Source organism: Gossypium hirsutum, chromosome D08 (assembly GCF_007990345.1).
Source record: "Gossypium hirsutum isolate 1008001.06 chromosome D08, Gossypium_hirsutum_v2.1, whole genome shotgun sequence".
Lineage (NCBI taxonomy): Eukaryota > Viridiplantae > Streptophyta > Magnoliopsida > Malvales > Malvaceae > Gossypium > Gossypium hirsutum.
This window is the reverse complement of record NC_053444.1, coordinates 47,136,071-47,157,333: the sequence shown is the minus strand read 5'-3', so window position 1 is coordinate 47,157,333 and position 21,263 is coordinate 47,136,071. Positions and strand designations below refer to the sequence as shown.

Below are 21,263 nucleotides of genomic sequence, written 5' to 3'. Positions count from 1 at the left end.
TTCGCGGCGTTTGGACAAAAAACGCCACTAAAAATCAAGCATTAGCGGCGCTTTTTTAAAAACGGCGCTAAAGGTCGAGCATTAGCAACGCTTTTTGGAAAACGCCACTAAAAATAAGCATTAGCGGTGTTTTTTGAAAAGCGTCGCAAAAAGCCTAAGCCCAACGACGCCGTTTTCTGAGTTTTTGGGGCCTTTAGCGGCTTTTTTGAAGAAGCGCCGCTAATGCTTAGGCCTTTAGCGGCATTTTAGAAGAAGCACCGCTAATGCTCAGGCCTTTAGCGGCGTTTTTGAGGAAGCACCGCTAATGCTCGGGCCTTTAGCAGCGTTTTGAGGAAGCGCCGCTAATGCTCAGGCCTTTAGCGGTGTTTTTGAGGAGGCGCCGCTAATGCTCGGGCCCTTAGCGGCGTTTTTGAAGAAGTGCCGCTAATGTTCGGGCCTTTAGCGGCGTTTTTTAAAAAGCGCCGCTAATGCTCGGGCCTTTAGCGGCGTTTTTTAAAAAGCGCCGCTAATGCCCGTTTTTGATATATTCTCAATTATCTCATTCTTTGATATATTCTCAAGTAATGTTTCAATTATATTTTTTTATTATAAGTTGAAAAAATTAATATTTCGTTGTATTTATTATATATTGGTCAAATTTACATTTAAATTATAACAAATAATATTGTTTAATACAAAATTTTTTTATTAAAGAGAATTCCTAATTCCTAACTCCTAGCTATTTATTATTATTTTTCAATCACAGTTTATTTAAACTACTTTACTAGAAAAATATATTAAATTATGAGTAAAATAAAATATCATAAAACTTAAATTGTAAAAGATACGATAGTATTAATTTTAAAATATTTAATTAATTATCATTATAGTTTAGGGTTTAATATATATGGTTTAGGGTATATGATTTAGGGTATATGGTTAATTTAAGATTTAAGGCCGGTTTAGGAGTTACAATTTTAAGGTTTATAGATTATGGAATTAGGGATTAGGGATTAGGGATTCTGGTTTAAGGGTTGTAATTTAGGGGTTAGGTGTTAGAGATTAAGAGTTAGTATTTTAAGGTTTATGAATTCAGTGTCAGGTTAGAGTTTAGGGTTTAGATTAATTAGTGTGTTCTAATTTATATTGAATAAGGTGTAGGGGTTAGAGATTTGGGATTTGGGTTAGGGTTTAGGATTTAGTATTTAGGGTCTAGATTAATTAGTGATTTTAATTTATATATTAAATAAGATTTAAGGGTTAGTAGTTAGGGGTTAGGGGTTAGAGGTTAGAGGTTAAAAGTTAGTGATTTAGGGTTTAAAGATTTGAGGTCAGGTTAGGGTTTAAGGTCTAGATTAATTAGTATTTTTTTAATTCCTATATTAATTAAATTTTTATATAATTGTAAAAGAGGTGTTAGGGGTTTAGGGTTTATGTTTTATGATTCAGGGTTTAGGAAATAGGGATTAAGGGTTTAGATTAATTGATGTTTTTTAATTTATATATTAAATAATTTCTTATATAATTGTAAAAGAGATAATATTAATTTTAATATATTAAAATTATGATTACAGTTTAAATTATATAAGAGATAATAGATCAATTTTATACATATTAAATGGTTTAGGATTTAAGGTTTACTTTAGATTTGTTAAATGATAAAATTTGATACAATTAATTAATGTTTTTATATTTAAAAATATTTAATCTAAATTTAGATTAAATGGTTTAAATCATTTGATATATTTAAATATTAGATTTTAAAAAATTGATAAATAAATAAATTAATGTAACAAATTAATGTAATAGATTGACAATAAAAGAGATAATATGAATTTTAATTTATTAAAATTATCATTAATATAGTTTTTTAAAGTTTTTTTTTCATATTTTAAAATTTTTTGTTTTTGTTTTCTTACATAAAAAATTATATAAAAATTTTAAAATTTATCTAATTCTTTTAAATATTACTTAAATTTTCAAAATTTATTTATTTAAATTTGATATGAATTATATAATAATTAAATATAAAATTGTAAGAAAAAGTCAATCATTAGTAGCGTTTATGAGAAAAACGCCGCAAAAGGTAAGCAATAGCGGCGTTTTCATAAAAAACGCCGCAAATATGCATTGAATTTTTTAAAATGTAAAGTTTTACGGTAAAAAATTAATTTTATTTTTAGTGGTGTTTTTTATAAAAACGCCACAAAATTCATTTTACTTAAAAATAAATCGCGCTGCTTTTTTTCCCAAATTTTCCCCCTAAAACCCAAAAACGAAAAAACCCCAAATTCCCCCCAAATTTTTTCTTAGTTCTCTCATCCAAAAGCACAAATTTTGAAGACCAAAGGGCAACAATTTCAGCATTTTCAACTCCTTTGCATTTAATCTCCAAAACCCATTTTAAATCTCCCAAAAACCTCTTCTTTTATCCAAATTCTATCCATTTTCAGACCAAAGTTTCCACCTTTTCTTCCAACAACTTGACCTTATCCTTCAAAAACAGCAAAACTCTTTACGGTACTTGGAAACTCAAGTCTGCAGAAGAAGAACGAGAAGAAACAACTGTCGCCGAACAAGAGTCTGTTTCCCCCCAATTTCCCCAAATCGACAGTCCTTTTATTTTTCCCAAACCATTTCTCCCCCTACCCCGATTCCCTTTATTTGAGTGAACCATTTTATGTTTCGAGAAATGATTCTTTTATGGCTGCCTTCCCTGCTTCAAAGGTTCACATATCTTGTGGAATTGACTTTCCAAAGGTAAATTCTTTTGTTCTCTGGTATGCTGATTGTTAACCACATTGAATTCAAATGGTAATTGTCTCGTTAGTCTTGCTTTACCTTTTCTTCTCTTTTTCAGGGGAAATAGGAAAACAGTTTAAGAGCTTATCCTTTTTAACTTTTAATCGGCTTGGATGTGGGTAATGTGCAACTTTTTAATCACTTGGTTATAAAGACATCACAAGAGATCAGTTTTGTGCATAATCTATTTTTTTTTACACTTTTAGCTCAGTCGAAATGTTTCTAATATGTGCTTGAAGTTGCTATGTATTCTAGGGGCTTTGGGATGTAGAAAACGACAATGATGGCCAACAAGAAGGCTGCGTTTTGCAGGTTATATCCCAGTTTTAGCCATTCTATCTAAAATGTTCTTTGCAGGTAAGTCTTTTTGGTGTTCTTAATAGATGTTTAGTAGTTAACTGTTGAGTAACTTTGGTGCTTTGTTGATGTACCATGATTCAAGATAATCACTTAGTTTAGATGCTTTATAAATGTTAATCCTGTTGTAATTTGTCCATTGCATTTCAATAAATTTAGGTTGGTAATTTTCTTGAGCCAAATCTTTTGAAATTCATTGTGGAAATGCTTAATGATACTGTTTAGTTAATCATTTTTTTTCATTTGAAGTTTTTATTGCATTTATGCCTATATACATGTAGCTTCTGTCCCAATTAAAACATTGTTTGGTTTTTAATTACAAGCTTTTCCATGCATATTGACTGAGAATGTATGTATGCCTATATACATGCATATTGTGGAAATGTTCTTCTTTATCATTCTTGTTTTGGGTTTTCATTTTTTTTTCTAAATGACTGACAGCTTCGATGCACCATTTTTTTGAACTATTTTTTTGCAGCGATTGGGTTTAATGTAGAGGTTGTACAATACAACAACATCAAGTTTCAAGTATGGGATTTAGGTAAGTTAACGTTAATAAATCTGAAATAGCAGCTGATGTAGTTTATACAAATGGAGTTCAATTTAATTTATCGAATCACTTAATCCTTTTACTTAAAATTGAATCATTTAATTGGTTTAATTTATTTAACACGTTAACTGTTGTGGTGTGTCTTCTAACTAATGGAGATGCAACCTCTTAAGTTACTTTGCTTCCTCTATTTATTTAATTCTGATATGCGGATATCTTGTGGGTTTTTTTGGCTGCTCTTTAGCTGGACATACATACAATCAGTATATGTCCAGCTGCTCTTTAGCTGGTTACATAATTTTTTATTCAGTATATGTCATATTCATGTTAGGACCTGTTTTGATGTTTATTTTACAGCAGTAGGCGACTGTTTAAAGGTAAAATTTTAATTTACCCCTGTTCAAGAAAATTATGTTAGCTAAAACAATAAGCTCGTTGATTTTCTGACTTGCTTAATATAGATCAGTTGTTTCATGTTTGGAAACTTTTGATGCTCTTCGTCTTATGTCCTGCACTCATTGACAAAAATTTGGTTCTCATTCTTCACTTAACAAGTCCAGTGGCACATACATATGAAAACTAGGAAATTGAAACAAGAAAGAAACGCAAAGCCAAAGCACATTGATACTCTTGAATGATAGTTATAAATGAATAATATGCCTGACTTGGCATTTATAAAACTCACATGCTTGAAGGATAGAACAGAAATTGCTGTTAGAATTGGATTGTCAGCTTTAAGTGTCTATGACGTGTTTGATATTGGTTTCATTGGAAGAATTCATTGGTTTCATTGGTTTCTCTGCTGATATCAATTAATTTGTAAAAGCTTCCTGAAAATTAAGCATGTGCTTTGCTAAAGGAATTTGTATTTTTAAAATTTCATAATTCTATTTTGTAAACCATGGTAATAAACTTTAAGGTTCATGGATATAGATATATATATAGAGAGAGAGAGAGAAGTGCAATAGGGACTGTAATTCTTTCTTAATTATTAGCTACTATTTGAGACCATCCAAGGTTCCATGTTTCTTATCTTGTGCATTCTTTTTTGTGTTTTTTTCATTGAGGGTTTCATAGGGTCTTTAGTAGTTTTTCTCTTCTTCATGTTTGATTATTTATCATCAACCGAATTGACAAAAATGCAAAGAAAAAGAAGCATGTATTTTGTATATTTAACTTATTCACCCTCTTTCATGTGCTTCATATAACATTTATGTTGTTCATATTTAAAATCACTGAAGGACATGTTCGGTCTCTTTTTTTAAAATTAAAAAAATCACTTCTCTTAACATCGGTTTTCATTATGTTCTTTGCAGAAATTCATATGTTGGCAATCTTTCTCTTTTCTATGAAATAGAGGAGAAGCTTAAGCAGGTGACTATGCTCAGTTTTCTTTTTCCTTTTACTTGATTCCTCTAAACAAGACCGATCCAGCATCTTTTTCACTAAGATGTCCTTGTCATTATTTACATTTTGAACAAACATACTGTTAAAGATCATAACATGATTTATCCATCATAGAGCTGCTTGGTAGTAAGTTGATGAAATTTTTTATTCTGCATGCTACAATACTTGCATATTCTTTGATTAATAACTAACAAGAACGTGCATCTGAGGAAGAAATAAAATAACAGGTTTGTATGTTAAATTTGTGTCCATTTTATTTTAATTTCTTAATTTTCATCAGCTTTAGATCATGGCAATTTATATTTTTTTTATGCAAGCAAGGATGAAGTTACATATTAGTATTCATAAGGAAAGTTTAATGGTGTTTTCCTTTCAATTTTGTATTGGCATAAGCTAAACGTGGTCATATTAAGTTTTCAACATTCGGGAAACTTTTACGTGCAACTGGGACTTAGGAAGCTTGCAATACTGGCTGAATCTTTCATGTTTAAACTGGCTTTTTTATGGATCTAATTGTCAGACAATTGGGTGCAGGGTCACAACGTTGTACTTATATCAAACCATCATACTGAAGCTGACCCAATCATCATCTCATTGTTACTTGAGAAAGCAAATCCGCATATTGCTGAGAACATGGTGATTCTCTTGAATTAATTTCTCATTCTGAGCCTACTGTAGTAGCCTTCATCTATGCCCTTGAGGCCTTGACTGTACTTGGGTTCTGTGGTTGCAATAGCTGTCGGGATGGTACATAGCATGGCTATTACTGAAGATGGAGCATTATTTTATTGGGTTTCCTCAAATCCTCATCTTAGATGCCAACAGGTTCTATTCCATTGTCTTTGTTGATTTTAACTTCCCCTGGAGTGAAGCTTTTATTTATTTCATTTGGATGAATTTGTACAGCTATATTCCCTTTGTGAGAAAACAATCGTAAGCATTTCTGCTGGTAAGTACTGGGCTGCTACTGCTACTGTTACATGTGGGATGGCAAGAAAAGTATGGAAAAACCATATTTTGCAACTCGGTTACACCGAGTTAAGGGAAAAAAGATCCCTTAAAGAGTTGATTTTGAGAGTTGGTCATGAGAGAATGTAACTTGTAAACAATTTTCTAATATAGAATGTAACTTGTAAACAGAACTTATGTAATTCTAATATAGAATGTAAACAATTTTCTTATGTAATACTAATATAGAATGTAACTTGTTTTAATTTTCTTAATTTAAATTTATTAATTTTTATATTTAGCTTTAAAGTTAAAATTTTAATAGAAATTTTAATAGAAATTTTAATTTAATATTTTTTATCCTTAAAAGTATATAGTTTAAAGTTTAAAATTTAAAAATAAAACATAATATAATATTTATGATAGAAATATATATTATTTAATTAAAATATTTTTTTAAGTCATGTTTTTAGCGGCGTTTGTGGTAAAAGTGCCGCTAAAGGTCCTAGTCTTTAGCGGCGTTTGTGGAAAAACCGCCACTAAAGGTCTTGGTCTTTAGCAGCGTTTGTGGGAAAACCGCCGCTAAAGGTCCTGGTCTTTAGCGGCGTTTGTGGTAAAAGCGCCGCTAAAGGTCCTGGTCTTTAGCGGCGTTTGTGGTAAAAGCGCCGCTAAAGGTCCTGGTATTTAGCGGCGTTTGTGGGAAAAGCACCGCTAAAGGTCCTAGTCCTTAGTGGCGTTTTTTCTAAAAATGCCGCTAAAGTTAGCGACGCGTTCATTAGCGGCATTTTTTTGGTGCTTCCGAAAGCGCCGCAAATACTTTTAGTTGCGCTAAAAAGCGCCGCTAAAGACCTAAAAAAGCGCCGCTAAAAGCCTGTTTTGGTGTAGTGATATAATTCTTGTTATCATCAATTGGTCCTTGACAAATATAAATAAATCTTTTTGAAGGGGTACAAGTACAACCATATTGCGTGACTGATAAGTATAAATAATGAATAATAAATATTATTTAGTTTAATTAATATTAGTATAAATAATTTATAATAAGTACTATGTAATTTAGCTAAATATTTAGTAGACCAGAATATATGGGAAAATATCTCTCGTTAATAAAAATTTTAGATTGCTAAAACCATATTAGTAAAATAACATATATTTAAAATTTACCAAAAAATTAATTAACATATTATTTTTGTCTTTTCTCCTCTCCGTTCAATATTTTTTTTTTGTTCTTTCTTCTGCTCCGTTATTCTGTCGTTGAATCATTCTGTATTTGTTACAACAAGTTCCTTTGTGCGATTAAGCCTCAATCGAACTGTAAGAGCCCTTTGTCAAGTTTATTTGTTTGAGTTTGATGATGGTTGAAGTTACGTTTAGTTCTTTTCGTTTGGAATGGATATTGAATTATGTAAGTCTTTGTCAGACGAAGTTCTCAAGAGTAACATTCTTTCAACGTTCTAAGTTTGTATTGTTGATTTCATGCGAGGGTAAGCTTTAGTTTTCGTTTGAGACTTCATATCAAAGTTCTTCAACATCATTTTGGGCTTGAATGCTAGTCTTGAGGATTGTTTTGAACAAGTTGTTTGATCTATTGTTGTAATGTCCTTTTAGGGGACGAAAGGTCATTCTAGTTGTTTCTGTATCGAATCCGTATCAGGTGCATACTGAAAACCTCAATTTATGTGAATTTTGATTGCCAAAAAACGTGGTTGTCAATGCCACACGACTAAGGACATGGGTGTGTGTCCAAGCCGTGTGAGCCACACGGTCGTGTGGGTGGCCATGTAACTCATTGCTCATCGAATTGGAGCCACACGAGTAAGGCACACTGGCGTGTGTCTAGGCCATATGTGGCCATGTTAGCGCAGAGTTAGCACGGACATGTGTCTAGGCTATGTAACTCACTGTTTGTGATTTAGAATCACACGGCCAGGGACATGGGCATGTGTCCAGGCCGTGTAGCATATAAATAAGGTCTAAATCTTGTTTTTTAGGTCGTGCGTGTTGCCCAACACGAGCACTCACCTCCACAATGTATTTATGATCTGAATTTGATTGTATGAGGACTATCTGATGGTCTGACAATGAACTATTTGTGATCCATACGTATGTCTGCTATGTTTGAATCTAAGTGAATAAGATCTATCAAAACGTAATGTGATACTACTTGATATGTGTGAATTATCCAGGTTTGATCTGTATTCTGTTAAGTTTGTTGGTACGCCTCTATACTACTCTATTGATGAGGAATGTACGATATCTGAACATGTTAGATTGATTGTTACTAATTCTGATTTATAACTGTGCATGTGACTTCATGGAAAATCTGATATGGTCTTTTGAGATTTGACAAGTCTGTTTTACAACACATAGACCCCCATATTTACTGATTCTGTCACTGAAAGATAGCATGACTTACATGCTCATTACTCTGATTCTGCATATGCATGTCATGACACATTTCACGAGACTTGGGTTGATGTGAAAGGAGAAAGTTTTTGGTAGTTTAATGATCTACATTATCTGGTGGTTTATCCACAATTCTGTTCTGACAGTTCGACTGTACTATAGTGGCTTGACCACATGTATCCGATCAGGCAGTTTTAACTGCAAAATACTGGTGGCACCGTCCACAGATATCTGTTGGTGTGATTTGGTTGAATGATTTCTGGGGGGAACTCTATTTTAGTGTGTAGCAGAGTTTGGGTAGGATGTTCTACTCGATTCATTATGTTCTATTTCGTTATGTTTTGTTCAGTTTGGTTGTACTATTGTTGTGGAAACCTTTATGATATTCTAAACCTATTTTGTACTAGTTATAAAACTGTCTTAAGTTCCTTGCGTGACTTTGATGTATATATCAAGATTTGTTATTTGTATCTGAGTTTGGTTACGCAATGCTTAGTAGCTCAACCTTTTCTTACCTTATTCTGTTCAAGTGGACATTTGACTTAGGATCAGACGGCGTTCGGGAGCTCAAATTGTCTTGCACTGTAATAACTGTGATTTGATCTTTTAGGTTTGTAAATGGTCTTTGGACTTTACCTTGCTTTCCTTTTGATAATCTCGTCCGTATCGGTCAATTTCTAACACGAAATTATAAGATAACCTAAACCGACAAAAGTAAATTTCTGGTTTTCAAAGTTAGAATTTCAAAAAGAAATCGATTTTCAATGTGTTGGTGTAACTCATCCAACTTCAGCTTAAACTTCTAGGTCGGGTTTGGGGTGTTACATGAACATACATTGGCTATTTAATGTAGGCATGTTTACATACCAAAAATACCAAAAATTAACAATCTAGTCTAACAACTAGATAACTACCTAAACCAACTAACTTCAGTTGTTTAATATTCATAACATTCCATGTGCTTGGTGACTCTCTTCTCTGCCATTAATTTCATGACTGCTGCTAAGAACCTTAAGCTGACTTCTAAATTTCGTGAACAATCCTGCTAATAATGGCTCAGTGAGTATATCTGCAATTTGGTCTTGGCTAGAAACATGACTAACCTGAAGCGAACCAGTTGCAACTTTTTCCCTGACAAAGAACAGATCTAATTCTACATGTTTAAATTTAGAATGCAAAATAGAATTCCCTGCAACTGCAATAGTTGTTGAACTATCACACCATACTAAAGCTTTGCTCATAACTGGTACATGTAACTCAGACAACAAAGACTGTAGCCAAATTATTTCAGCTGTGACATGTGTTAGGCTTCTGCACCCAGCCTTACCAGTAGATCTCAGAACAACTTGTTGTTTTCTTAAACTCCATGAAATTGGATTTCCTCTAAGAAACACACAATACCCTAAAGTAGACCTTCGATCGTCAACATTTGTACCCCAATTTGCATATGAATATCCTTCAAGCAAAAATTTTGAAGCTCAAGTGAAACACAAACCATGATCCAATGTATCATGTAATTAGTGTAAGATCTTCTTAACAGCTTTAAAATAATGGTCTAACGATTTTTGCATGTTCTAATACACTTTATTCACAGAAAATGCAATGTCTGGCCTTGTGATCACGACATATTGCAATGCACCTACTATACTCCTGTACAGGGACTCATCTTTAGTAAGAGTTCCTACTTGAGCTAACAAATTACATATAGTCACCATAGGTGTGGGAGATCCTTTTGACTTGGCCATGGATACCCTTCGAAGTAGATCAAGAATATATTTCCTCTGATTGAAAAATGGACAATTTGGAGTATAAGTAACCTCAATACCCAAAAAGCAACTTAACCTTCCTAAGTCCTTCAAAGAAAACTGAATGTCTAGCTCATTAACAAACCAACCTATACCATGTGAGTAATTTCCAATAACAATAATGTCATCCATGTACACCAAAACATAAAGAAGTGTAGAGCCCTCTTGTTAAATAAAAAGAGAAGTATCAGACTTTAAAACCTCAAACTTAGTAGCTGTAAGATACTCTTTTAACTTATGGAACCAAGCTCGAGGAGCTTGTTTGAGGCCATATAAAGCCTTTTTTAACCTGCACACCAATTGCTTTCCATCACTTCCTTGCTATTAAAAGCCTGGTGGTTGCACTATGTAAATCTCTTTATGTAGATCACCATTTAGAAACGCATTATTGATATCTACTTTTCTGAGAGACCACCCCATCGAGATAGCAAGGGTAAGAACCACCCTAATTGTTGTTAGTTTAACCATAAGGTTGAAGGTCTCTTGAAAATCAATACATGTCTCTTGCAAATAACCTTTAACCACCAGTTTGCCCTTGTACCTAGCCATCAACATTCCTTTTTAGTTTAAAGATCCACTTACAATTGGCTGCCCTACAACCTTCAGGTAAAGGCATCAGCTCCCAAGTTTGGTTGTTGATCAATGCATAATACTCCTTCTTTGAAGCTTCTGTCCAAGCAACACTCTTGAAAGCTTCTTCAATGGACATTGGTTCCCTTTCAATCAAGACTGATAAAAATACCTTAGGTTTGAATATTCCACCCTTCAATCTAGTTTGCATAAGATGTAAATTCAAAGAATTATGCAAATGTGGCATCTACCTCTCAAAACCTCCAAGTGGAGTAGAGTCATTATTACTAGTACAGTCTCTTTCTAAATTCTTTCAAGCTGACCTTTAGTGTGATAGTCTGACATAATCTCCCTTGTTAAAGAATAGCTTGCTATAAAAGAAACTTGTGTTGGACTTGCCAAAGAAGAATCCCTAGTTGAGGTTGACAACAAACTTGATGAGAACATAGTATCCCTTGGCCCAAAAGTCACAACCACAGGCACATGAGACTGTTAACGAGATTGCTGTATAGAGTCTGAATGAGACTTTGATTGAAAATCACAACTAAAAGGAAACTTATACTCATCAAATACAACATGCTGAGAGACAAACACTCGTCCTTCAGCATCAAGACACTTTTACCCTTTTTTATTTGTTCCAAGTCCAATAAAAACACTTTACTTTAATCGAAATTGAAGCTTACACTAATTGAAAGGTCTCAAGTAAGGAAAACAAGCACATCCAAACAATGTAAGCTGTAAATAATCAAGTTTGGCTCTATAAAGTTTCTCATATGAAGTAGAACCTTATAAAACCTTAGTAGGTAATCTATTCACCAAATGAATAACATGAGAGAAAGCATGTGACCAAAATTCCAAAGGCATAAAAGCCTGAGCCAGAAGAGTGAGTCTCATGTCAACTATATGTGTATGCTTCCTTTCAGCTACCCCATTTTGTTTAAAAGTATGTCGACATATGATCCTGTGTTGAATGCCAAATCAAGAGAGCTCCTTCAAGAGAGAATGATATTAGACTCCCCAATCACTTTGAAGAGTTTGATAGAACACCCAAACTGAACTTGAACAAACTTCTTGAAATGGAATAAACAACTTGAAACTTCAGACTTAGTCTTGAGAAAATACAACTAGGTATATTTACTATATATGTCAACAAATGAAACATAATAAAGAAAACCATCTGATCATGTTTGTACTGATCCCCAAACATCTGATATTGTCAATTCAAAGGGAAAATAATACATTGTTTGTGAAGAATCAAATGGTAGCTTATGAGCTTTACCTAGTTGACAAGCTGAACAAACACGAGACAATTTATTATCACTAAAAACAACATTACAATCGCACAAAATACGACTAAGAGTGCCAATTCAAGGGTCACCGAGTCTTTGATGCCATAACTCAACAGGATTTTCTAGCTAAGCATTGCACACCACCTTCGATGTGACATACGTGTCCCAGAATCATACCAGCAACTACATTGGAAGCTGTACGAGAAAAATCAAATCTATAGAGTCCATCATGCATGCGACCCACTAACAGAGTTTTCCCTGTCTGAATATCCTTCACAAAACAAAGAAAAAGATAAAACTCAAAGTAAACTCCATTATATCTTGCAAACTGACCTACTGACAGCAAGTCTTACAAATAGTTAGTACATGAAGCACATTCCAGAGTTGCAAAACCCTAGGACCAACCAGTAGAGTAGAAGACCCTATGTTAGCAATAGATATTGACTCACCATTGCCCATAGACACTCTACTTGTACCTGTATAAGATGAAGCATTCATGAGAGTAGTCACGTCAAAAGTAATATGATTAGTTGCTCCTGAGTCAGGATACCAGGCCTGATCTATATTAGTAGAAGAAGAGCATCCAAGACTAACTGGAATTGATTGAGATTGAGTTTGGGAAGATGAAATAGTCAACTCACAGCAATGTTAAACGAGCAATGAGGCACTTGAGTAGCACACCTTTGTCCATCAAAGTGATGATAGTTGATCAACATCGAAGAACTTTGATCAACACCAGAAAAATTCTCATCAAACCTGTAGTAACAGGTCTGGAGCACATGACTAACCTTGCCACACAACTGACATTGTGGTCCAGAACAAGACCAACCACGACCATTACCACGAGACCAACCTCTTTCATTTCTTCTATGTCCTTGCTTGAACTCCTGAGTATTAACTCCTGGAGTAATCAGTTTGTTTTGTTTGATGCTCCCCATGTTTTTGGTGAGATACCAAATTAGCCTGCATAAAAACCTCAGCAAGTAATGCCAGTTGTCTTGTTTCACAATCAAGAAGCATTTCAGTCATCAGATTAAGTGACATCGGAGTTACTGACGCAAATACAGGAATAGATTCGTAATCCATCGAAAGTCTTGCCAAAATTATGCTTACTTACTCCTGATTTGTCACCATACTACTGGTTGCAATCAAATTATCACACATACTTTTCACCTTAAACAAGTATTCTTTAACAATAAGATTGCCTTTCTTTAAAGAATATAACGAATGATGCATACTGGAAATCTTGATGCTTGACTTCGCACCAAACCTTCTTTCAATAGTCGTCCAAACTTCAAAACTAGTACTAGCCTTTGTGATATACACCAAAATATCATGTGTTACCGTAGATAACATCCAATAAGCTAAAAATTTCTTCTTATGAACAAGAAACAATGGATTTTCAACTAACTGACCCTCATTGCCAACTACAAATTGTAAAGGAACATTAATTGTGCGTAAAACATATCCCTTAAGATCATAACATTCAAGAATCAAAAGAATTTGATGTTTCCACAAAAGAAAATCATTCTCACCAAGTTTTATCGTGTCATGCTTTGAAAAATATTGAACCTGCTGCAACAATGAAGAAGAAAGACTTAATTTTTTATTCAAGAACTTGATGGACAAATGAACACACATTGGCTATTTAATGTAGCCATGCTTACATACCAAAAATACCATAAATAACAAGCTAGTCTAACAACTAGATAACTACCTTAACCAACTAACTTCATATGTTTCATACTCATAACATCAAGATAGTAAATTTATATTAGAGGTATAATAAAGATTAATTAAAAATAAAGGGAAAAAAAGAAATTGAAAGGGACTTGACACAATATGGCGCGGACAAGAATAAAGAACAAAAATGAAAAAGAAAGGAACTGAAACTTCAGTTCAAATGGAAATTCCAAGCACAGGGGCGCACCCTCCGATGCACATATATGTACTTAATCCTATTTGAATTCTTTAATTTAATCTAATATTAAAGATAAAAAAATAAAATACTAAAAAATCAAAAAATTATTCTAAAGATAAAATACTAAAAAATCAAAATATTGTTCTAATGAAAAATTAGATGTTTTTTACAAATAAATCTCAAGATAAAAGTTTTCAAAATAGATCATTATCTATCAATTTTTTTTATCCAAAACTTTTACAACAACCCAATTGAATTTTTTGGTTTGTTTTTGCACCTAATCAAAAATTAAATAATAAACCCAAAATTAGTAGCACCTCATTTAAGAATTTATCAAAATTAAGCACCATAAATATGTCAATTGGGCACATTATCACTCACCATACCAACCTACTCCTAAGAATTGTATAATGTAATTAGGGTGCTCCAATTACACTTAATTTTGTGAGATCCACTAATTATAATGATTACTCAAACATGCCGCACATGTGTAATTATAAATAAATACACTCAATCTCAATTACTAGGTGACTTTTAAAACGCTGCTTATAAAAATTGGTGCAAATAATTGAAGTGCACCAATTACACTAGTCATATCATACAAATATTTACAAATAATTGCACTCAAATTCAATTATAAAACTCAACTGTCAATTCAACGAAATAAATATGGACCGAAATGTCAATATGACAAACTCAATAGCATAAATAGGACCAAACTCACAAATAATTAAACCCAAATTATTATTAAACCAAAGATCTCCTCCACTAAATAATTAAGTTATTTGACAAAAGAAAAATAAGCCCCAAATTATAAGTTAGACTGTTATGATTATGATTCGATTTATACCTGAACTGAACTCTGTATAATTTAATGCAAAGCTGATTAGTAAAAGCCCCATCCTTACGGACATAGGCAGGCCTGCATTTATCTGGTGCCAAAAAGTTAGACCCAATTCAGAACCAATTTCGCGCTATCTAAATCGCTACTCGACTCAGTCCAATGAACAAAGTGACTGTCTCAAACCCCCGTGCCCCCCCCCCCTCTCCCAAAGGTCCACTTTGTTGAAAAATAAACAACGTTTCGTGCGAGAACGAGGGAAATTTTATAGGAGCGAAATGAGCCAAAGCACAGACCCACCCCCCTTCCCTACAAACTTGTTCTATCAAAATCTCTGAATTTGTCTATAATCCATACAAAAGAAAAGGACTATTACAGTTTACATTTGAATATTCATCTCATTCATGGATCTAAGCCAGGTAAAATTCCCCCCCTAAACCCAAACTTAAAAAGACTTTCATGCCATCTAATTTCTCAGATCATAACATTTTAGATTCGGGTTTCTTGTTATTTACGTATATGTTTTTCATCTATTACATGACAGCCCGTAGAAGAAAACTATGCCAATCCCAAAACATGCTTCTTTCACGTCCTCTTCAAGGTGATTGCTGTGATAATTTTGTGCTGGTTTCGAGAATTGCATGATTTCATTTCCCCCTGGTTGATGTATAGTGTCTTTTCGGACAGGCCTCGGCTTTGGCATTTTACATGCTTTCAACGCTGTTTGCGGATAGTTTTGTTATCATCTTTGTGATCACCGTCGTGCTTGCTGCACTTGATTTTTGGGTGGTCAAGAATGTTAGCGGCCGTATCTTGGTGGGGCTTAGGTGGTGGAATGAAATAAATGAGCAAGGTGAGAGCATATGGAGATTTGAGTGCCTTGACCACGAGGTTTGTCCTTTACATTTTGGTTACCCCGATCTCTTCATTTGCAAATTCCATTGTTTGACATTGTTTTTAACCCCCCCCCCTCTATGCAGTCCTTAGCTCGTATTAACCAAAAGGATTCTTGGTTATTTTGGTGGACATTGTATCTTAATGTAAGTAATTATTGCGACAATGGATTGGAAGTCACTTGCTGATGAATTTGCAATGCTTTCACTCTGATATGCTTTCAAGTTTTAACATTTCTTACTTTCTCGTCCTTTTTTTTCTATTCAGGCAGTTGCTTGGACCATCTTTGGGATATTTTCATTGGTTAGACTTGAAGTTGATTATCTCCTAGTTGTGGGAGTTTGTTTGAGCCTTGCCATTGCCAATATCATCGGATTCACCAAATGTCGTAAAGGTATGAGATTCCGCCGTTTCAGATTTATAGTAATTCTTGTAGGACGATAAATCGTGTCGAAAAAAAAGCTAAAGGGTGATATATTTAGATCACACACCATGGCAGTCCATGTCATTAGCTTGGTTTAGGTGGATTTTGCAAGGCTCTTGAAGCATATCTAGTCAAAGTTTTTTGTTAATGAAATAAGCTACAACATGCCATCCAACAATTTGTGTTATTGTTTGAATGCAAACCATTATAAACTATAGTTATCTCTAGCTGTCTAACAGCCCTGAGTGCATGAATGGGTCTGCCCAGCTTTGCCAGTCCAAGAGACCAAGAGTATGTAGGGTAGAGGTTAAGGTTATTAATTTGCTCTCACTGGCTCATACACATAGAGACTAGGTTGAGCTAAGGCTTTTTTTTTTTTTTTTTTTGGTTTGATCATTACAAACCAAGGAGAGGAGCGTATAGGTGACCCAAGACTCGAACCCAGGTCTATGATGCCAACGAACAACAACTTTACCACTCTAACTGTGGCTTCATCGGCCCGTTCAAACTTTAGATCTTATACTAACAGGCTTGGAGCAAACTTGTAAATAGAAATGCAAGCCTAAAACAGAGAAAATGATACTAAGATCACCTCAAATCATGGGTTTGGTTAAAGTTGGGTTTTATTGGCTTATTTGTTCATTTGGATTGAAGGTGAGCTGATTTTTTTTATACAAAATGGGATCGGAAGGAAGAAGGGTTTTCAAATAAAGTTATCGAACCTTAGACTTCATGCTAATTAACTTGAAATCCACACAAATTTAGCTTTGAGTGGATGGGTGGGATCTTTAATCCCTTAACCTTAATCTAACCTAAACCTGTGAAGCCAATTCTCAGCTACAGTTTATATCATTTCTATTATCTTACAAGATTTTCTTTTTTCCTCTTTATAATAAATTCAGATGCCAAGAACAAGATTCAGGCGTTTGCCTCTAGGACCATTGCTTCTCGTTTTTCATCTACACTACAGTCAGCATTTAGCTTGGTGTAAGTTGTCTGAGCTGCAAACAGATTTTATCAAAATTTTATTGCCAAGGTTTCTTTAACTTCTAGGCACTGAAAAACAATGAATTCATAATGTATTTTTGTTTTTAATCATAGAATAAAAAAAAAAGAAAAGAAAAGGAATTAGAAATATGTATTCTCCTAAACTTATTGTAATAAATTTTACAACATAAATCAGTATAACAGATACATGTAGTTGAAAGAGAAATTTGATCGACTTGGTGGGGATTATATCTGTTTTAATCACACCAAACTTCCTCACTACATTATTGCTAAATTGGGTTTCTTCACATAATTCTATATTCTTAACCAAAACAATTTCTGTGAGCACACCATTTGCAGAAGAAAAATGAAAATTACATCTATGAGTCACAATCTGCAACAGCTACCAAATTGACTTTCCTCTGCTCACCAAACTCTCTTTCTTTTTCTTGAATCTAAAACCTAACAACACAATTAAAAATTTGTCCCTTGACTCTTAAAAAAATTCTACAAATACCTCTAAATTGTTGACGAGTGAGAATCACCACTTGACATGTAGTGGAAATTCATAACTAGTTAAAAATAAGAGTGCATGAAAAGTAGTTTGAATTGATGATGGTTAAAGATTGAAGGGCAACCAGAATACCACATAATTCAAATGGTATCCTGATTGCGCATGAATCTAAGGTCATGAGTTTAAACAAAATAAAATCTTAAAATGGATCAATTTATGTTATCAGCGCCATATGCTCTTTTAACTGTTGATGAAATGGTAGTTTAAAACCCCACAAGAAAGAGAAGATCTACTTCTAGTTTTAGACACAAAGGAGGAGGAGAAATAGCATTACATGGTCGGTCACAAATAATACAAATTTTGATTGACCATTTTCATCATCTTCACATGTTGCAACCACAGCAGAACACGTTGAAAATATTGGATCTATGTAATAATAAAACAACACAACTTGTCCTCGTTTTGAAAAAGAAAGAAACTACCTTTTTTATCCCCGTAGAATAGTGTTTGGTCTTCATAGTTCATATTCAAACATTCTGTCCAATTGTGCGTGTACGAGACCAAAACATAAGACATGGAAAAGTCAGACAGTCAAACCCCAAATAGAAAATTCACAAATGGGTCGTTGCAATTTCTACTTTTTCATCACACACACATGCCCCTGGTTTCTCTTCTTCATCAAAAATAAAAAATAAAAAAAACATCATTGTTTTTCTTTTTGGTAGTCAGTCCAAACTCCCCCTATATAAATGAATCCCCTTGGCTCGAATCAACCCAAAGTCACAAATCAAATCCCTCTCTATCCTTTTTGGTTTCTTCATCGGAAAAAAAACAAAGCCTGTTTCTTTTCAGCTCAGAAATGAATGTTTACGAGACTGGTTTCATATCTGAAACCCCACAAAGTGAAGAAGATATGGACGTAAAGAAAGGTCCATGGACTGAAGAAGAAGACTTCACGCTTAAAGCTTATGTTAATATCCATGGCGAAGGTCGCTGGAACTCAGTTGCTCGCTTATCAGGTATAAAACCCAAGAATTTTAAGCCTTCTATGCATCTCTTCTGCACATGATTTCTTTTTTGTGATACTGAAAATGAAACGAAATGAATTGGTCCAGGATTGAAAAGAACCGGCAAAAGCTGTAGATTAAGATGGCTGAACTATTTGAGACCGGAAGTGAGACGTGGGAACATTAGTCTCCAAGAACAGCTATTGATTCTTCAACTCCATTCTCAATGGGGCAACAGGTTTGTGTTTTTTACTTAAAAACCCCAATTTTGCTTTCATCATTCCTTAAATTTTCATATATGAATGGGTTTTTTGTGCTAACTTGGATCTGGTTTTGATCATGAAGATGGTCTAAAATTGCACAACACTTGCCTGGAAGGACAGACAATGAGATAAAGAACTATTGGAGAACCAGAGTCCAAAAACAGGCGAAACAGCTTAAATGCGACGTTAACAGCAAGCAATTCAGGGACGCCATGCGGTACGTTTGGATCCCTCGTCTGGTCGAACAAATCTGCTCTTCATCCGGATCCCACTCGGCTCAACAATCCTCCTCCACCACCACCACCTACGCAGATACGATCGGTTCGGTCCGAGTTGACCCGAGACTCTTGCCCGAGTTATCAGGCACTTCATCAGATTCCCTGGACGCCCAAGTCTCTTCCGTTTCAGACCTGACCAATTCAAAATACCCGAATAGCTTACAAAACGGGTCGGGTTCAGGAAATACAATAGCGGGAACATGGGGTGGGGTTGAAATTGAGGCGACGGACGGTGGAGATTCGATGGAGAGTGTGTGGAATGAAGAGGATATTTGGTTCCTAAGACAGCAGCTTTATGATGACGATGATTTGAATTAGCTTACGTGACGTATAATATTAAAGTTTTATATATCTTAAAACATTTTCGCCATTAATTTGCTACTTACAGTCTAGAGAGGCTATCTAACAGTAAACACCACAAAATTTGAAGTAATGTAAATGAATCACCCAACAATATCTGGTTGATAGAGATTTATAGCATTACAATATGCTTCTATACCATTTCAATTAATCAATTTTGTTCTTTCATTCTCCTTGTTAGAGCATTCAACCTCTTTCTCTTTTAGTAAAAAAGATGGTAATATTAGAAGCAAAATTACGACCGTGTCTTTTTTATACAATATTAGGGATAGAGGATGGCAATAACAAGAATTTTAATTACCGCTCTGTTCAAGTCATGATTATTTATATTCTTGAATTATATATAAATTTTAATTTAATAAAAGTTAAAAGTTGATTTAAACTAACCGATTTAAATTATTAATATTTCTACGAGTTGTTATACACCAATATAAGTTGGTATTAATCAAAACAGACCAAAACATAGAATAACCAAAGCAAACCAAAATTTTAACAAATGAAATTGCAGTCAGCTCTCTCTATAATAGTCATTTGTTATAATAGCATTTCGCTATAATAGTAAATTTTTAAGTAGAATCGATTTTTATACTTTATTTTAACTTTCTATAACAGTTTTTCACATCTATAAGAAAATATTGTCAAAAATGTTAAGTAAATTAAAATTATAGTTATTTCATAAAAGTAAGTCTATTAATTATAATTTATTAAATAAAAATAATTTTTATTAAAATACTATCTCGATAAAATATTTAAATTTCAATTGAAAGAAAATCTATTAATCATTTTTTATTAAATAAAAATAATCTTAGATGAGTGAAATTAAAATATCGATTCATTAAACTATTAAATTCGTTAATTAAATATGCTACTATGAATTTGAAACATCATAAATTTATAAATTGATTACTTGAATTTAATAACGCATGATAAATTAATTAATTTGATTTGATAATTTATTATGATTGATTAAACTTGTAAGAATATAAAATAAAATAATGCATCCACTGCTTAATTCTTATTTTTTTTAATTTGATAAAATTAAATGAGACTGGTTTTAAGAGAATTTACCGGGCAAATTACCAAAAAAAGTCTTTTTTTTCAAAATTTACCAAAATGAGCCATTTATGTAATTATTTACCGGAATGGTCTGTTTTCCGCGAAATCGCGTCCACGTCAGCGCGATGTTAGGATACGCGCCAGGAAATTGTTGGTAACAATTTTGAATCTTTTTTGTACTTGTTGCTATTGATGTAATATTGAAGAGTTAATTGATTCAAAAAAAATTGTACTTGTTAAGATTTAAATCAAGGTTCTAAGGGAAAAGAGCAAGCATCTTAACCAACTAAGCTAAACTAATTAATTAACATATTATAAAAATACTGTTATTATCTTAATTATATTACTTACGTTCTAACGATTTAGCGGACCTATTCCATACACGTGTCAAATCAAAAAAAATAATACAACAATTCTGTAAAAAAATCCGATGTTTACTTCAAATAAATAAGGAAAATAATGATTTGAATGTTTCAAAATTTAATTTTAAACTGAAAAAATTGAAATTTAGGGGTAAAAAAGAATCTGTTTCGATGAAAAATGCGGCAAACCGCCTTCGGTAGTTTGTCAGCGTGTAGATCTCGAAAAGTTATTCGAAATCAAAA

General features: G+C 33.5%; 3 protein-coding genes across 6 annotated transcripts; all 3 read left to right on the top strand.

Annotated features, from left to right (window-relative positions):
* Positions 1-2,235: 2,235 nt before the first annotated feature.
* Positions 2,236-6,276, top strand: LOC107961911 (glycerol-3-phosphate acyltransferase, chloroplastic). Of its 4 annotated transcripts, XM_041098222.1 has the most exons (8): positions 2,236-2,739; positions 2,840-2,900; positions 3,037-3,138; positions 3,617-3,679; positions 5,005-5,062; positions 5,630-5,731; positions 5,832-5,920; positions 6,002-6,276. In XM_041098222.1, exons 4-8 carry the CDS (start codon positions 3,669-3,671, stop codon positions 6,030-6,032), a joined length of 291 nt encoding a protein of 96 aa, XP_040954156.1. In that variant the 5' UTR covers positions 2,236-2,739; positions 2,840-2,900; positions 3,037-3,138; positions 3,617-3,668; the 3' UTR covers positions 6,033-6,276. The 4 variants fall into 4 exon arrangements, with proteins under 4 accessions (XP_040954156.1, XP_040954158.1, XP_040954157.1 ...); XM_041098224.1 differs by lacking the exon at positions 2,840-2,900 and having other exon boundaries at positions 2,241-2,739; XM_041098223.1 differs by lacking the exon at positions 3,037-3,138 and having other exon boundaries at positions 2,241-2,739.
* An 8,899-nt stretch (positions 6,277-15,175) lies between these two features.
* LOC107918301 (Golgi apparatus membrane protein-like protein ECHIDNA) lies at positions 15,176-17,462 on the top strand. The gene is made up of 6 exons (XM_016847831.2): positions 15,176-15,294; positions 15,420-15,476; positions 15,563-15,766; positions 15,856-15,915; positions 16,037-16,163; positions 17,096-17,462. Exons 1-6 carry the CDS (start codon positions 15,280-15,282, stop codon positions 17,182-17,184), a joined length of 552 nt encoding a protein of 183 aa, XP_016703320.2. The 5' UTR covers positions 15,176-15,279; the 3' UTR covers positions 17,185-17,462.
* A 945-nt stretch (positions 17,463-18,407) lies between these two features.
* LOC107910654 (transcription factor MYB108) lies at positions 18,408-19,757 on the top strand. Its single transcript, XM_016838594.2, has 3 exons — positions 18,408-18,713; positions 18,810-18,939; positions 19,047-19,757. The coding sequence occupies exons 1-3, from the start codon at positions 18,554-18,556 to the stop codon at positions 19,558-19,560; spliced, it is 804 nt and encodes a 267-aa protein (XP_016694083.2). The 5' UTR covers positions 18,408-18,553; the 3' UTR covers positions 19,561-19,757.
* Positions 19,758-21,263: the final 1,506 nt, after the last annotated feature.

Bases quoted from the DNA above. Each gene is read 5' to 3' on its own strand.
- LOC107918301 (XM_016847831.2), top strand. The intron at 15,916-16,036 runs GTAAGTAATTAT...TTTTCTATTCAG, and splicing joins GGTGGACATTGTATCTTAAT to GCAGTTGCTTGGACCATCTT. The intron at 16,164-17,095 runs GTATGAGATTCC...TAATAAATTCAG, and splicing joins ATTCACCAAATGTCGTAAAG to ATGCCAAGAACAAGATTCAG.
- LOC107910654 (XM_016838594.2), top strand. From the start codon at position 18,554: ATGAATGTTTACGAGACTGGTTTCATATCTGAAACCCCACAAAGTGAA. The intron at 18,714-18,809 runs GTATAAAACCCA...GAATTGGTCCAG, and splicing joins CTCAGTTGCTCGCTTATCAG to GATTGAAAAGAACCGGCAAA. The intron at 18,940-19,046 runs GTTTGTGTTTTT...TTGATCATGAAG, and splicing joins CATTCTCAATGGGGCAACAG to ATGGTCTAAAATTGCACAAC.
- LOC107961911 (XM_041098222.1), top strand. The intron at 5,063-5,629 runs GTGACTATGCTC...AATTGGGTGCAG, and splicing joins TAGAGGAGAAGCTTAAGCAG to GGTCACAACGTTGTACTTAT. The intron at 5,921-6,001 runs GTTCTATTCCAT...GAATTTGTACAG, and splicing joins CTCATCTTAGATGCCAACAG to CTATATTCCCTTTGTGAGAA.